Genomic DNA, 16,659 nt, shown 5'->3' on the forward strand with positions numbered 1-16,659 from the left:
GTAATTCACCTCAACAGGAAAACATACAGCAAGTTAGAAACTTAAAAACAAAACCAACATCATACTAAAACTTCCACCATAAAACACAGTTAGAAAATACAGTTTCAATATATGTTATATTGTAATATATAATCTATAAATAAATATAGAACAATGAGGAATTTTACAAGTTGCAAGATTAACAAAAGCTTTCTGTGACTTCACTCTTCAAGTGTTACTCCACTTACAATAAATCTCTATACTTTAAGGCACATGACAATAAACAAGATCAAGGTTAGTAAATTCCTATGAAGCTTGTAAATTAAATGAATCACCCCAAGCCCATGCAAAATAGGTTGTCATTTCAGAGCACCTGCTATGACAAGAAATGTCTGTCTGATTTCCAGTTTATTCTCATTTAGAAAAGTCAAGCAAGCAAATTAAAAGAACTGTATTTTGCTGCGCATCAAGATGTTTTTCATTGAGGCCTCTTTCATGAAGGACAACTTGATGAAAAATGTACACTCCTCTCATTTTCACTTCAAAGTCAAGAAAGCTTATCTTGACTAGGCGACACATACTGCTTCAACACTGAGCATGTGTTTACTGAAAAACCACACAGAGCTCTAAAGATTACTTCTAGTAGCAAGAGTGAAGCTATCTACAGCAGTAATTGGGAATTTTCCAAGACATTTCCCACACATGCCCCCTGTCAGCCTCCATGCCTGGACCACCCTTGCTTAGGGACTTAACGGGACGGAGAACACACGTATCCCGATTTCCTCTGCCTGCCCTAGAGGAGATAATGACACAAACATTCATCTCCTCAGCTTCCTGTCAATTCTGCAATCCCAAAACATGAGGATAAAGGACCAGAGAAGCCCAACTCCCAAGGATTTCACTGACTGGCAAGTGCCTTCTTTCTTCAAGTGCTTCTCGATAGGTCTTGTCACCAAAGGTAACTCCAGTGCTGTCATTTACCAAAAGGTGAATGACCTGACACCTGTAAACACCTTAAGGTACTAGCTTAGTAAAGGAGGAAGAGAAAGAGAGCGCATGCACAAGTATGTGCATACGTGCACACAGCTCTAGATGGCTGCTTGATACTGAAACTCGAAACAGCTTCCTAATGAGCTGTCTTCACCATCCCAGGCTCAGGTCTCAGGTGCCAGGGCGCATTCCCTCATAATCACATCACACAGAGACACAGTCCAAGATCTGTACTGACACCCTCCTGATGGAGGTGGCTGCTGCTGCTCCTCCTCATCTTCCACAAAGATCTTTCCTACAGCCAGACGACAGGCAGACAGAAAACCATTAGAAGCACAAAGGATAAGGATCCCTTCTCACACATGACACGGATAAATGTCCCAGATCTCTTGGGAAGCAAGGTTTTGGGAGGAAGACTGGAAAGGAATCTGCTGGTTAACTAGCTTTCACAATTACTTTCAGTAAAAATTGAAGTGTAAAGGTCAGTTTTGTGCATAACACCGAACTCATGTATTGCATTGGTAAAATAAAGGTCAACGTTCACTGGATTTTAAACCACCTGCTAATTAACTCCTCCTTTGACTTTTGCTTCAGGTGAGAAGTATTTTTCAGCAAAGAATTATTTACTCTTGGCTACTGTACCTGCATTCTAACAATAACTGGCACAACCTTTGAATTCAAAACCACATTTTATCTGGCCTCATTAAATTTCCTGGTCCTCAGGAGTTTCTGTCCTTTCAATATGCTTTATTGTTGTTTTCTGTTTCTCCTCACATTTCACGAGAAGACACTGATATTTCCAATTTGCATGCTCCTTTTTTTTCTGAAGAATCTGCCTTCCTTACCCTCATTTCTTACTCAAAGGCAAAAGCTATGGGCTACATTATTGGGTAGAGAGGAGTTTCTTCTCCATTTCCTCCCCACCTACTGTTCCATTAGCAACATATTTTAGATGTTTGCCGCAGGCAGAGCTAGTAGCCTAATTTACAAACAGTTTCTAATGAGGAATGGGATCAACTGACCCCACATTTGGGCTGGTTTATCCCTTTTCAGGTCTCCATTTGGCAAAGCAGCCTGTAATTGGCATAAACCACAGTTAACCTCAGTAACCTGCAAGTCAGGCTTTCTTAATTCCCCCAAATAACATTAAGAAAAGCTGACACTACATGATTTAGCACTTTCTACACAGAACATCATCAGACAAATCAAGCTGAAAAAAGTGTCCCTGGAATGAAATATAAAGAAATAAAAACATCTGGGGAAAGAAAAGAAACCTCTGAAGTAAGTGAAGACAGCAGCAGCGTCAGGAAGCTGTAAAAAGGTGAGCTGAGTAAAGACCCTGTGATCAGTTTAAAAGAGCTGGCATACTTCAGAGGAATGTGCAGGTTTCCATCTCCCAACCTGAGACCCTCAAGGCTGTCTGGCCAGTGGACTGGAAAGGTCCTGTTAACAGGGACTACATACAACTGCTTGACTATGCATAGCTTGCATAGCTCTGCTGGCCTAGGAGGTCTCTCTGATGTGCTGCTCCACCAGCCAGTCATACTTATGAAACCCTCCTCCACCCTTCAAGAGCTTCTGAAATGGAGGCTGTGTATTCACTTCAATAATTCAGTCTGGATCAATTCTCAGTTAGACCCAACAAACTTGGCACACTGAAGGCAAAAACACGAAACAGCAATAATAAAGACCTTACAGAAAAATTGAGAAGACTAATTGATTAAAAATAAAATGGATAATGCATACAATGAAAGCCATTTATCACACTTCAATATTTAAAAAGCTGAATCTGCCTTCTTATCTAGTGCATATGCTAATCACAAATTAATTTCCTGATCAACAGTTTATGCCATTGAACCATCTATTTGATTACACTGTCAAAACAGGCAAGCAGAAAGTTTATACTGATAACTGGATGTGTATTTATGTCCTGGGTTCAGCTTAAACTCAACAATTTAGTTTATGGAAGTCATTGTACTACCTTTAAACATCTTTACACTAAAAATGCTTCAGTATCTTTACTATACCTTTAACATCTGGATCGTCCATATGGGGTTCCAAATTTTCTATCATTTCTTCCAATTCTTTCCTTTTTGTCATAGGAATGTTTGAAGATACTTGCATAGTGAGTTCCTGAATTTCTCTATCAAGTATTATGTCAGAAGTCTGCTGAAGCTCGAGGTCAATATCTATTTCAGGAAGTGGAGTCCTCCAGAAATGGAAAGAGTTGTACAATTCCTGCTCTGAAAGAGAGGTTTCCTGTGAATTCAGCCCAGCCTCCCGCAGACCTGCCGTACAGCAATGAGAACTTCGCTTGTTCTCATCAGCCATTTCCCCACAAGATTCTGAAGACAAAGTGCAATGGAAGGATGACTCAGTCTGGAAATCACTTTCCCTCTGGGAGTTATTTGACACTGTATTTTGATCTTCCATGGCATTTTCAAGTTTTGTTGCAAAATCATCGTTATCAACATGTGAAGACAGATCCTCTGTCCTGTTGTGCTCGTCCTCTGTTGTAACATCTTCTGTAGTCCTGACTTGCTCACTGTTGAGTGCCAAAGCAATTGAACATTTAAAAATATACTCATTGCAAACAGATGCTCTTGATAAGTCACACACATGCTATCAGCTTGCTATTTATGAAACTAGATTTACTTACAGCATGGCAAAATAAATCACACAATCACAGAATGGCTGAGGTTGGAAGGGACCTCTGGAAGACATCTGGGCCAACCACCCTGTTCAAGCAGGGCCACCCAAAACCAGTTGCTCAGGACTTGTGAGTATTTTTTAGAGGATGGTGACTCCACAGCCTCCCTGGGCAACCTGTGCCAATGCTTGGTCAGTCCTCGCAGTTAAAAATACCCTAAAATTGTTTCCTGATGTTCAGAGGGAACCTCCTGTGTTCCAGGTTGTGATCACTGCACACCGTCCTGTCACTGGGCACCACTGAAAAGAGCCTGGCTCTGTCCTCTCTGCAGCCTCCCTTCAGATGTTTGTACATATTGATAAGATCCCCCCAGAGCCTTCTCTTCTCCAGGCTGAGCAATCCCAGCTCTCTCAGCCTGTCTCCATAGGAAAGGTGCTCCAGCCCTCAGAGCATCTCTTCAATCTTAAAATCACCTCCATGTTTTTAAATTACGTAAGCAATACCCTTTTCCCCCACCAACTTTTTAAACTCATTGGCCACTTTCAGCCAAATCCAGCAGTATGGCAGTCCTATTGATATAATTCCCTCCCAGTCCTGGTGGATCTGTGCAGGATCAGCAAGAAATTTGCTGCATGTGCTTTCTGGACCCCAAACAGGGTCCTCCTCATCCAAAGACAAATACAATTTCTTTTGAAGTCTGAATGTCTGTTTCTGGGCCAATAAAGTCCTTCAATTTCCCAGCAAGAAGGTAAAGGTGGTGAAAGGTGTTAGCAAGCATCTCCTTGTGAACTGCAATTAGCAGCTTGGTGAAGGGGGAAAGTGTTGGCAGAACAAGGGGGCTGAGCAATCCCAGCTCTCTCACCCTCTCCTCCTAAGAGAGATGCTCCAGGCCCTTCATTACCTTTGTGGTCCTTGGTTGGACTCTTTCCAGTATGTCCACGTGTCTCTGGTACCGCAGAGCTGAGAACTAGACCCAACACTCTGGCTGTGGTCTCACCAGTGCTAAGCAGAGGAGAAGGATCACCTCCCTCGACCTGCTGGCAACTCTCCTCATGCAGCCCAGGATACCACTGGCCTTCTTTGAAGCACAGGCACATTGCTGGGCTCATGGTCAACCTGGTGTCCACCATGGGCCTTAGGGCCTTTTCTGCAAAGCAGCTCTCCACCTGGTGAGACCACAGCATGTACTGGTGCCTGGGGTTGTACCCTCCCCAGGCACAGGACTTTGCACCTCCCCTTGTTAAACAAGTCCCTGCCAACCCTCCTCTCCAGCCTTCTGAGGTCCCTTCCTTAGTAGGGAGCATGACCCTGTGGCACATCAGCCACAATTCCCAGTTTTGCATCATCAGCAAACTTGCTGAGGGCACACCCTGCTCCACCATCCAGACCAATAATGAAGATGTTAAACAGGACTGAACCCAACACTGACCCCTGAGGTACATGACCAGTTACTGGCTTCCAACTATGTGTCACTGATCAGCACCCTCTGAGCCCAGCGATTCAGCCAGCTGTCAATCCACCTCTCTATCTGCTCATTCAGCCCATGCTTCATCAGCTTCTCTATGAGGATCTGATGGGAGACCATGTCAAAAGCTTTACTGAAATCTAGGTAGTCTATAGCCACTGCTCTCCCTTGTCTATCAAGTCAGTCATTTCATTACAGAAGGTAAATCCTAAGGTATCTTAAGTTGCTGAGTAGTCATGTCTTTTTAGTATATAACTGAAAATTCTGGTAGCCTGTGAAGCAAAATGATAAGTTCCAGATCTTTCCATTTACCAAGATAAATATACAATTCATACAGGAAGGTTAATTTTCTTAAACTTGCAGTTCATACAGAAGAAAAACAAGGAGTAAAATAATTTGTAGATTTAGTAAATTCTTTACCTGTTCTGCACAGAACCACCATCTTCTGGGTTTTTGCCATCTTCTTCTTTAAAGTACTGGCCACTGCTGGATGGATTAGCAAAAGTTGATATGAAAGGCCCCAGAGACTGAAAAGCGGCTTGGCGGACCTAGTGGAAAGTGTCCACATGGCAGAAGAGAAAAAGTGGTTTATATTTATAAATCACACCTGCCCTATGAAACATAAATGCCTGCTACTAGGAACTGGAAGGGTCATAAGCCTACTGAGGAAAGCAACAGCAGAAGTCTTGTCTGGAAAGGGTCAGTCAGTTTGTACATAAAGTGCTAAGTAAAGAAAAGGTAAGAATAAGCAGGGTAAACCCAGCTATATTATGGTTATTAGGTTGACAGGCCTATTCCTCACAACCAAAGAAATCATAATTATTTAGAAAGTAGAAGCAGGTAAAATTGAAAGCTCAGCTGAAAATTTTAACAACCTGAAAGGATAAAAACTTAACATGGTTTGAAGACAAAAAAAACCCAACCAATGAAATAAAAAACCTAAAACAAAAATGAAAAGAAAAAAAAAAAAACAAACCACAACCCACACCAAACAAGACCCCACCAACAACCAAAAAACCCAAACCACCACACACACAAAACCCAACCCAAAACCAAGAAACACCACCACCACACTGCACTGACCCACTGCTCCCCAAAACAGGAGGCGGTGGTAGGGAACCTCAAGAAATACGAAATGCATCACATCTCATTTTCCAAGTTTGTTAATGATTTTTAGCAATGTTAAGTCACAGGCAGTTCTGTAGCTAAGAAAAGCTATCCCTGATGGTTCTTCTGATATGCTGCAGTGAAAATATGAGGGACTTCCTACACCCATTGACAAACTGGGCAGTCTAAGAAGAATTTTGCTTGAGGTGCATGAAACAAGTTGTGTCATCCACACCTATGGGGAGAAGTTCTATACGGAGTATCAGAGTAAAATCCTTTACATATGACAGCTATTCAAGAAATAAAAAGCAGTTCTTACCCATCGTGAAGGATCACTAATCAAATTAATAAAAAGGGTTGACAATTTTGTCCTCCGGACTTCCTGTGATGTTGCACAAGAAACTGCCATGAAGCATTCAGCACAGGCTTTCCTAACTCCCCACACATTATCAGAGCAGAGCTGGAAAAACCTCGGCAGCTGTTAGGAACATAGTGAGTAAATTTGCAAGTCTTAAGAGGCAGTACTTGTTTAGAAGCAAGTTCTTTTTTCACATTCATTTCCTTCATCTGGTTCTCTGCCCTCACACTCAGATTCATTAGTTAACATTTCAAGACAAAGAGCACACATTCAGTAGCACCACCCTTCTAATCAGTCGCTCTCATGTTACTTATGGATACAGATAAGGAGAATTCACCTGTTTGAAGAATAGCAAGGAAGTATTAACTTTCTAACCTGCTTTTTTTTTTTGTATATATGTGTGTATTTGTCAAAATCTCACTGAAATGCAAAAGGAAGAGCATCCTCAGAAAGACAAACAACCTTTTCTTTTCCACCTAAACTTCTCGTTAGATTTACCAATCTCTGTCACCACCCACCCTATAAAGCAGGACTTGAACCGCACAGGAGTAGGAGAATGTGAAAAACACTGCATTTGGTGCAAGAGCAAGCATGTTTGAACAGACCAGTGGGTTTACTAATAAAACTGAAGCATTTTGGTCAGGTGCTTGAGTTTTTTGGAAACAGTAACATTAGGGATGAAATGGTGGACAGTGCAGGTGAAGCAAAGACATGCAGGTCACCACATGGTTGCCTTTGCTTGCAACAGGCAGAGTAGTAAGATGCAAGTAATACAATGACTGCTGCTACAGCTCTGTTCCCAACTATTGATCTTCAGCTGTTCCTACCTTCTGCAAAGTTCTCTGGACTTTGCTTCTGATTAAAAAAACATTAATGTTATAAAATGAAGTTTTATCTAAAGCCATTCAGCTCTCACTTGCCTTTTAATTATCCAAAAAGAGCAGAAAATTGCATTTTCTGTCATGGAAAGAGATCCCCAACCATCCCCATCCACATATTACTGCTAGCACATAAAGTAACCACCATGTTTTTTATTTCGTAGTCTAATTGCACCCTCTACAAAATTTCAATCCAAATTTATGACATGTATCACTAAAAGAGCATTTGTGAGAAAGAAGTTAATTTACATCCCAAATCAAGAAACGTATGGGATGTAAATCTGCACAATGATACTTCATTATCAAATGGCTTGAATCACACAGTACCTAGGGAAAAACGCAGCAGGTGCTCTAAGAACATAAGAAATGCCCCAAGGGTCACACTAGCCCTACCTGTCCCAATACCACACCTGCAAAATGATACAGAGCCTTTTTTGCAGTCATGAATCTAAGTCCTTCACTAATCCATTGCACTGACTCGAAGTCTTCTGGTCCTCAGCAAACTCACTGTTCACATCCCCAAGAGGACAAAGCTTGAAGAAGGAGCCCTGCGACTGTCAGGCCCATTTCTGCTCCCTAGCCATGTCATGTCTCCAAGCCTAGGAACATCCACCAGCTCCTTGGACCCACCAGGGGAATGGGGGGCACTGCTAAGGTTCCTCTTCTCACTGCTCCCTGCTCCATCCAGTTCCCTGCTTTTCCATTTTCAATTTGTGTTTCTTCTCTTTACTTCATTTGTTATTGCCCAGATTCATTTCTTTTCTCTGCCTTTCTCTTTTCCTTCCTCCCAGGAGGGCTGTGAGGCTTTATTAGGGTCAGGAAAACTGAATTTAAAAGATTAAATCAATGAACAGCAGCATTAAGTGATGCCATTTAAAAACAGACCACATAAGCCTCGCCACTTCCAGCACTCTACATCTCCCATGCTCCTCCTGTATCCACAATCCCTCATTGCATTTACGGACATTAGAAGACACATTTCTGCCTACTTCTTGCCTAATGTATTTTTGAACTTGCAAATACTACTCTCTGCCTCCACCACTCAAAGTATTTTCTTCAGCCTGGTTTAACTCTTCTCCCAGCTCTAAAATTGAGCAGCCCTTAGCTCTAGACTGTATGACTTGGCAAGAATGCTGTATTCATAGTAACTTTCTGAGATTTTGTAAATGTCAATCATAACCCCACATCAGCAAAACTGAAGAGTCCCTACTTGTTTAGTCTCTCTTTACTAAGGCAATGTAGTAGTTGTCTAATCATTTTAGCTGCCCTTCTTCTGTACCTTGTCCTGCTCCAGTATTGACTTGCATTAAAAAGTATTAAGGAACAGCTTACCAGCATTTCTTCGGTGGCTTGCTGCCCAACCACACTGCAGATATCTCCAAAATTGGCTGCACATACCTTGCAGATAAAATACAAAAAGTAACCACTAAGACTGTAGATTTAATACAGCAAACAAAAATCAAAGCAATAAACAGCTTTCAAAAACATAAAACCAGGTTTCAGTGTAAACTCAGCATCAGCTATTTCCCCATTCCGTCAGTTCCCATGGTTTAAAAAAAACAGTTTCCTTCATTTCAAGCTTAATCAGCCTTTTTTAATCACGAAAGAACTACCTCAGAATTTAAGTGAAAGGGAAGGATAAAATGCATTCAAAATGCTGTCAGACTAAAGAATACAAGCAGTTATCAACGAAAATAAGCTATGCAATTGCAGGATGAAACCAAAACACAGCCTCAGCACCTAAATACCACAATGGAGTATTGGTTTATTTCATCTTAATGAGCATCTTTAATCCTATCCACATATCTACCATATGTGCTCAGGTGGCTGATGCTGTATCAGTTACAGCTGGTTCACATTTTCATAGCTACCTACACAATCACAGGACAAGCAGATTCTTTCTTTGTTCCTGATAATAAAGGTAAGAGCTCCGGAAAAAAACTCAGTGTCAAATACAAAGTCTGTGGAAACGTGAACTACAAAGAAACCCCACAGCTTTCACTTATGTGTGTCACAAATGAGATCTAGCAGGAAAAAGTCGTCTAGCCAAATGCAAGTTCCAAGTTCATGACACTCCTTCCATAGACAATCCAGACCAGATGCTGACAACTCATACCTTACGAACATGAAACATTCTGCAGTCACAGCACATCTCGCAAAACCTAGGAAGAACAAGTCTTTCTGTGATGTCCTTTCCCACCATGGAGGCCATTTTGCACATTATCTAAAGGCAAGACAGACACTAATCAGGGATGCTTGCCCAACACACAATTCCATGTCAGTCAAGCAGAGGCTTTTTACATTTACTTTTCATTTGTATGCAGATAATGTTATTGAAAATTGTGAAAAATGTTAAAAAAAATCCCATATTTTGATTTGAAGAGGTTTGGCTGATTCGGGGGGGTGGGGGGGAAGGTGTAAATGTTTGGGGTTTCTTGGGGGCTTTTTGCGTTTTTTTTAAGTTAGGTTTTTGTTTTGTTTTTTTTTCTTTTTACCCTCACCCTATCTTGCTAATGGAGAAAACTGACCTCACGAATTACTCCTATCTCTAACCATACTTACAAAAACAATAAAAAAAAACAAACCACTGAGATTCTTCCACTACTTAATGAATGAGTATATTTACAATTAACAGAAAATTACTGACAATATGCTTACATGAATTCAACAACTTCTGTAGGATTTAAGTTACAAAACTGCATACTGCACATATGCCACTCCCTAACATAAAATTACCGAACAAGCATTATCATACCAAAGTGTCAGCTTTTCCCTCTAACTGCTCTGTCATTCCGATTGTCACTAATACTTTCAAAAAAAAAAAAAAAAAAAAGCTAAAATAATTTTATGTTGAATTTTCCTAATCACATCAACAGAACTATCTAAATTCATTCTCCTATAACAGCAAATTATTATTTTTCTAACCTCTAGGGGGTCAATGAACTACAGTAACATTTATCAAGTTTCAATATTTTCAAAACAATGAAAATGGGTGAAACAATTCTGCTTTAAATTTATTCCCTTACATATTTGTAAGCTTCTTCACAAAAGTAGTAGAAATTTGGTGCCAAATGCAATAGTGCCCAGCCTCCTTTTTTTCTTTACGAGCCCAGATACATTAAAGTAAAATGGTAAATGAGGTGGAGAGAAAAAAAAAAAAATCACTCAGAAAAAACACCAACATAAACTGCGAAAATTCAAGGGAAACACAAGGGTGTACATCATCTGCCATTTCTCATTTATACATTAACTTATGAATTTGCTTACTATTTTAATCCAACACATAATTTTTTTAATTAAGGCTGTGTCTAATTCAGAAAAGAAAACCACCAACTACGTGTTAATCAACTCAGATGCTCATTATTTTGGCTAATAAACCAAAACAAAATCAATAAGGAGAACAGACAAACAGCAAAAAACAACAGAAGTAAAGAGTAAAGATTTTCCACTGACAGAAATTTTTCACATAGGCAATTTAAACTTCCATAAAACAAACAAATCTGAAAAACATAAAAAGCCTACAATAATGCATGCTTTAGGAGTCAATAAAATTAATCCCCTGAATTGTCTTGTCCAGCTGGGTTTTTCTTTACAGCATATATAAGCTATTGAATTTAAATCTAACCTTGATTTAAGTGTAACACAGCATGGAAAAAGAGTAGTTATGAATAGCAATATAATCTTTTCTCTTTAATACCACATGGATGCGCAACTTGGAAACACACTATCATGACTGGAGTACCAAGCATTCAAGCCAACTTTATACTGTGTGATTTGGTAGTGCTGTCACTTACAGCCACGGCTTCTGTCTTCACATCATCATTGCTGTCTGGAGCTGTCAGATCTATCAGAACAGGGCATACTTTGGTCTCCACATCGTATCTCTCTATGAGTTCTTGCTCCAAGAGAACTAACAATGCTGCCTGGCTTGTTTTTCTTACCTATCATGAAGAGACAAAAAAATGAACCAAGGAATTCGAAGAGAGGGGTTTTTTGTTTAAACACATGTCCTGTATTTTGGAAGCTGTACCTATATACTGTCACACACCTATACTAGTTGCACTCTGCAAGAGGACAAATGCTCCAAAAGCTTTGAACCTACAAACAACTGCACACTGTAAACTAACACAATGGTATTATAAAAGTGTCTGCTTACATACTTCCCAAAACAGTGGACAACAATGTCAAAAAACCTACAGAAAGCAAAGCAGGATAACTAATTAAGCATAACAAAGTTTTAAGGAATGTGAATTTTAAACAAATCTTCTTTTTCAGAGATCAAAACGTTTGGCTGACAATGAATAACTACATTTATTTCAAACATTTTAAATTCTGAGACAATGTTTTGTTCAGTCCTATCTGGGGGGAGAAAAAACAGACTGTACAAAAATAAGATAACCATTAATAATTGACCTCATACAAGGCAATACCTGCCTCTCAAAAGAATAATTAAATTGGAAGAGAAAGCATTACATACAGCAAGAGACTACACACTGCAGTGCAGGAATTCTGAAAACACCTTTGAGATCTTTGTTTCGGAGCAAACTAGCCAAATGAACTATGGAGTATCAACAGAGGTTAAGATGATGAAAAGAATCACTGAATCTGCTAGCAAGGGAATACCAAGCAGAAGTATGGTTGTTATTTTATACAGGAATTAGCAAAACAGCTACTAAAGAAATAGGTCTGGGTATGTATTTTTAATTATGGAAAATCTGGGAAAGGCAAGTAAAAAAAAGTAACACTCAAGAGGCCTAAAATATTTTAAAACAATGTAGAAGTAATCTAGTGCGAAATGACGTGGAAAAGCGTAAAGAAAGCTTTAGGCAAGCTAACTCATACATGCAGAGAAACAAACCACCCAATTTCAATCCCAAAATTCACTGAATTGATACACAAATAACTGGTCATGAAGGTACATAATGATGTTAAAAAATGAATTATACTGAGGAGTCCGTTTTTCGTTACTTTTTGCCAGAATTTAAATTAAGTAAGCTTATCAAAATGACAGTTTGATTTTGTCCATGAGAATATAATACCAGATAAAGGGCCCCAAATCAGAACAGATCATGCTAGAAGAAAAAAAGTTGGAAAATTTCTTTAATTGAAGTTCAAAGTGCAATGTATTTCATGTCCATTCAAACTTTTTACCCCAAATACGACACACTTGTATGGTGACACGTTATTTGAATAGAGCATCACATCAGGTATATTCAACTAGCAAATACATTATTTGTAAAAGATACTTACCTGATTATTCTGGTCTGCGAGGTATCGTACCACAATAGGCAGTAAATATTTGGAAAAAGCATATGGGATTGAAGGTCTGTTTTCTTGACAGAACATGGCAATATGAGGCACCTGTTCCATCAGTTCTGCCCGCACTGTTGGCTCTGTCAGGGTCAAGATAAAACCAAAAGAGGCACAATAAATGTTTACAAGCATGGTCCTAGAATAAGCTGCTTCTGTACGTACAAAGTATGTTCTCAAGGGCTCAAGTCTGTGTTTCTGTCAAGTTTCATTTTGACAGGCATCATCTTTTGTCAAAACCAGGTACAACTACACTCTGTTCTGCCAAAGTACTAAAAAGACAGGTCCCACGTACTCAGTAATAAAAACAAGGTAAAAATAAAAGAGCAAAACATCAAACATTATGAATATCATAATCTATCTGAACTCCCTATGAGCATCCCCTATTTCAAAGAAACCTGCTAAGAAGAAAGTCAACCCAAAGTTGATACCAGTGAGAAGAAATTAACTGAGGGGGACACTCCTGGTCACAGTCTCACACACAACCAAAGTAGATCTGCTGTTTTCAAGACTAAAGCTGTCAAAACCACCTATTTTCTTCCTACAGATTCTCCTGTGTAGGAAGGATTCTGCTCCTCTTATCTGACAAGGCCTAGTTTCACTTCTGGAAGAAAGACTTGAAATATATCAGAGAAAGGGATCCTTTTACAGTCAACATGTTCTTTCCATCTGTGTGACAACCCACTCAAAGGTGGCTGAGCTAAGAGGCCTTGAAAACACCCTCCATTTGCACCTGCCTAGTAGCCAACAGAGAGCACAGCAACTACAAACAAAAGAGTCCTTCCTTGCTCAGATGGAGAAAGCCATCATCACTGCTGATAAGACTGTGCACAGCCCCTTACCCAAGAGCAACTCTTCTGAAATGGCTGCAGATGGGAAACAGAGCAGAATGAGGAACCATCAGGCTGGGCAAGGAGGGATGGATGGCTGAGAGGTGAGTGACAAGGAGATAAGACTAGCAACTAAAGGTAAGGGAGACTGGAATTTGCGGGATAAGAAACTGGAAGCAAGGCCCAATGCCAGGGCTGGAGGGAATCACTTCCACCTTTCCCATAAGGCTGCTATTTCACGGCATGCCCAGGACATGATCTAAGGGTACAAGAGGCTTCTGTCACAACACTTATCACCAGGATTTCATTCTCACTTCTCAGGACTTCTGCCTCATTTCTTGCAGCAGACAGAAGATGACTTGGGGCCAGGGGAGGACAGAGGGAAGGGAGAGTGAGGAAGATGGCTGAGGCTGCATGTTTGGCAGCAGTGCTTCTTAAATTGTTTCTGAATTTGCTTCAGGCAGTTCCCACCCTCCCAAACCCAAAACTTGTGGCTTCCATTATGCCAATGCAACTGTTTGTGCAGCCAGACAACAAACGATATCAAAGAACTGATCTGGCTGACACAGCTTTTACCCCACCACAGCAGCGTGATTAAACAGCAAGAACTGACATTTAGATTGGTTTCCCTGTGCAATCACACATTTCCCTCAAGTAGCAGAACTATCTGATGACTGAAGCAAGGCAAGTGATGGTAATAGAGGGTGCTGGGACTGCTTACTGCAGTATTACCAAAACAGATTATCAAACAGAGTGAAAGTAGTAAAACGTTGACAAAACCAATTCATTCCTTTGCCTAGCATGAAGCTGTGCAAAACGCTCAAGCCCGACTCTTCAGAGAATAACTGCAAACTACTTATTTGATTGCAGTCCGAATGTTGTGTCATCATGGCTGAATACCACCACTGCAATCAAAGCCAACAAGAGCTATGTATTAAGCATATCAAAAGCTATGTATAAAGCTTCAGATACTACACACTCAAAATGGGCAGACTGTTTTGACTTTGCTAACTCTACAGTTTGTCCACCCACTGGTAAAGTAACAGCAACACTTCCTTTCTCCAAATTGATGAGGCTTGCTGTGAAACTGAATTAATAAATTTCTTCATGAGTACCGAAAAGGTAAGATCCTTGTTTCTTCAGAAGAGCGTTCATCTATTATGCATCACTTCAGAGACTAGCCACACCACCTGACAATACTGAAGAGCTGTTCACGTAAAGTGAGCCCCCTTCTTCCTGAGCAAGCTCTGGCTTTGTGAGGAATACAGACAGATGAGATGATGCAATTAAAGATTTGAAAAATTCATGCCCAGGAAAGAATTAGAACTGTAAAGTCACCTTAGTTCTTACATTCCCTAACTTCTAAGTACATGGCTCTATGATCTTACTAAGGTCAATTCAAACCAACAAACAAATGAGCACTGTGTATGTAACTGGCTGTGTAACCCAACACCATAATTCACTATCAAAAAGGCATTTGTGCTGTTCTGGGGAATTACTGCTGCTATGCGAGAACCTTAACCTTAAGCTTACCAATTTAGATAAGAGCTCAATTCTTCCAAATGACGAAGCATATGTTCCAGTGTGTACCGAATAGAACCTAATCTTGTAGTCTGATGGGGTTACAGTAGAGCTTTTCCTTGCATTATGTTTCCTAAAGATCCAAGCAACAATGCCAAAAATTTCCACTAAACATACAGCACTTTCTCATTCCCTTCATACATTCCTCAGCTTTGCCTTTAGCTTAGACGGGTGGCAGATCCAAGTACAGATTCCAGCAGACTTTAATACATGACAGTGTCTGCCATTTCAGTTTAAAACTTTCCTGTTGTTTGTAACCAAGTTTCTGGTTTTGTCATCAACACACTGAACAGAGCACGGCAGTATCAGTTAAAATAACTACACACAGCTTCTTAAAGCATAAGCTCATCCAGCTGAGGAATACATCTATATTATATATATTTTTGCACTGTAAAATACAGTCAGGACCAGGCTTTCACACAGTATAAACAAAATCTGGGTGGAGAATTTTGCTTCACATCAAGACTGAAAGTTTCTATATTAGGCACGCTGGAAAAATCACTGTGTACAATTAGGTTCTCCATAGCATTTGCTTGGAACAGTATTTTTCCATTTGGCAGAGGAAGTATTTTTAAATGCTGCTCTTTTCAAACTATCTCATGAAGGTTCAAGTCTGTGCCTTAAAGTAACAGGCTACAACAACAACAAAAAAAAACCCCAAAACAAAAGCTGCAACTTGTCAAAACAAAAAAATGTGAAAAGAAATATGAATACAAAAAATTAGATCTCAGAAGCAAAGTCATACTTGTTTTCCTCACTCATCATTGCTTTGTTTGATTCTAGGTCTTGTGTATTCCCTAGATACAGAATTATACCGACATGATGTTTAGAAAACAAGCAAAACTAGGAGAATGATAGAAAAAAGTGAAAACAGACTTCCATTTCTTCTGTTTGTGAAATAACTTTGAAAATCAGTTGCTAGAATAAAAGGACACAGTTCTACCTCTATTTCCAGACCACATGAAGCCAGCAATATATTCCAACCAACATCTCCAGAACCTGGCCAGACTTTGATCTGCACACACCAACTGCCAGTTTTAGCCATTTCACAAATCAACTTCCCAAACTGACTCCAAAATCACAGAAGTACTTAACTGTTCCTTTCTCATGCATGAAAAAACATTTAGATTTCCCCTACAATTTCACACCATCTCTCATGTAAGCAAAACACCACAATACTCACCAAGCTACTCCTAACACATACACTAAGCTTTCCCATGTAAGTGTGTAATGTTTATTTCATCCCTGCTGAGGCTCTGAGGAAGTAAAGCATCACAGTCAGCTGTATACTGGAAATTAAAAGGGGATTATTGCAGAGCTGCACAGTGTAATACCAACTAATTGCTCCAGAACAGTTATTTGTAAGTGAAGCAATTATTCCAGAGGCAGCTCACAACTAGATTTATTTCACAATAGCTTACTCTGCAACAATGTACAGTATTTAGAAGAAATTTTGCAAAGCTTTCATTATTTCAGAATGACCATTCTGGAATACAATCAGCAATTTCCCT

General features: G+C 39.9%; 1 protein-coding gene across 1 annotated transcript in view; it reads right to left on the reverse strand.

The window, feature by feature from the left end:
• PPP4R1 (protein phosphatase 4, regulatory subunit 1) overlaps positions 1–16,659 on the reverse strand; it is a gene marked incomplete at its 5' end in the record, with an annotated part of 45,393 nt that overhangs the window by 13,448 nt on the left and 15,286 nt on the right. The window contains 7 exons of the mRNA XM_010018111.1: positions 2,997–3,514; positions 5,505–5,632; positions 6,511–6,669; positions 8,760–8,825; positions 9,544–9,651; positions 11,222–11,368; positions 12,678–12,820. Of these exons, the coding sequence (XP_010016413.1) occupies positions 2,997–3,514; positions 5,505–5,632; positions 6,511–6,669; positions 8,760–8,825; positions 9,544–9,651; positions 11,222–11,368; positions 12,678–12,820 (1,269 nt within the window). The remainder of the gene's footprint in view (positions 1–2,996; positions 3,515–5,504; positions 5,633–6,510; positions 6,670–8,759; positions 8,826–9,543; positions 9,652–11,221; positions 11,369–12,677; positions 12,821–16,659) is intronic.

Source organism: Nestor notabilis, unplaced genomic scaffold (assembly GCF_000696875.1).
Source record: "Nestor notabilis isolate BGI_N333 unplaced genomic scaffold, ASM69687v1 scaffold6967, whole genome shotgun sequence".
Lineage (NCBI taxonomy): Eukaryota > Metazoa > Chordata > Aves > Psittaciformes > Psittacidae > Nestor > Nestor notabilis.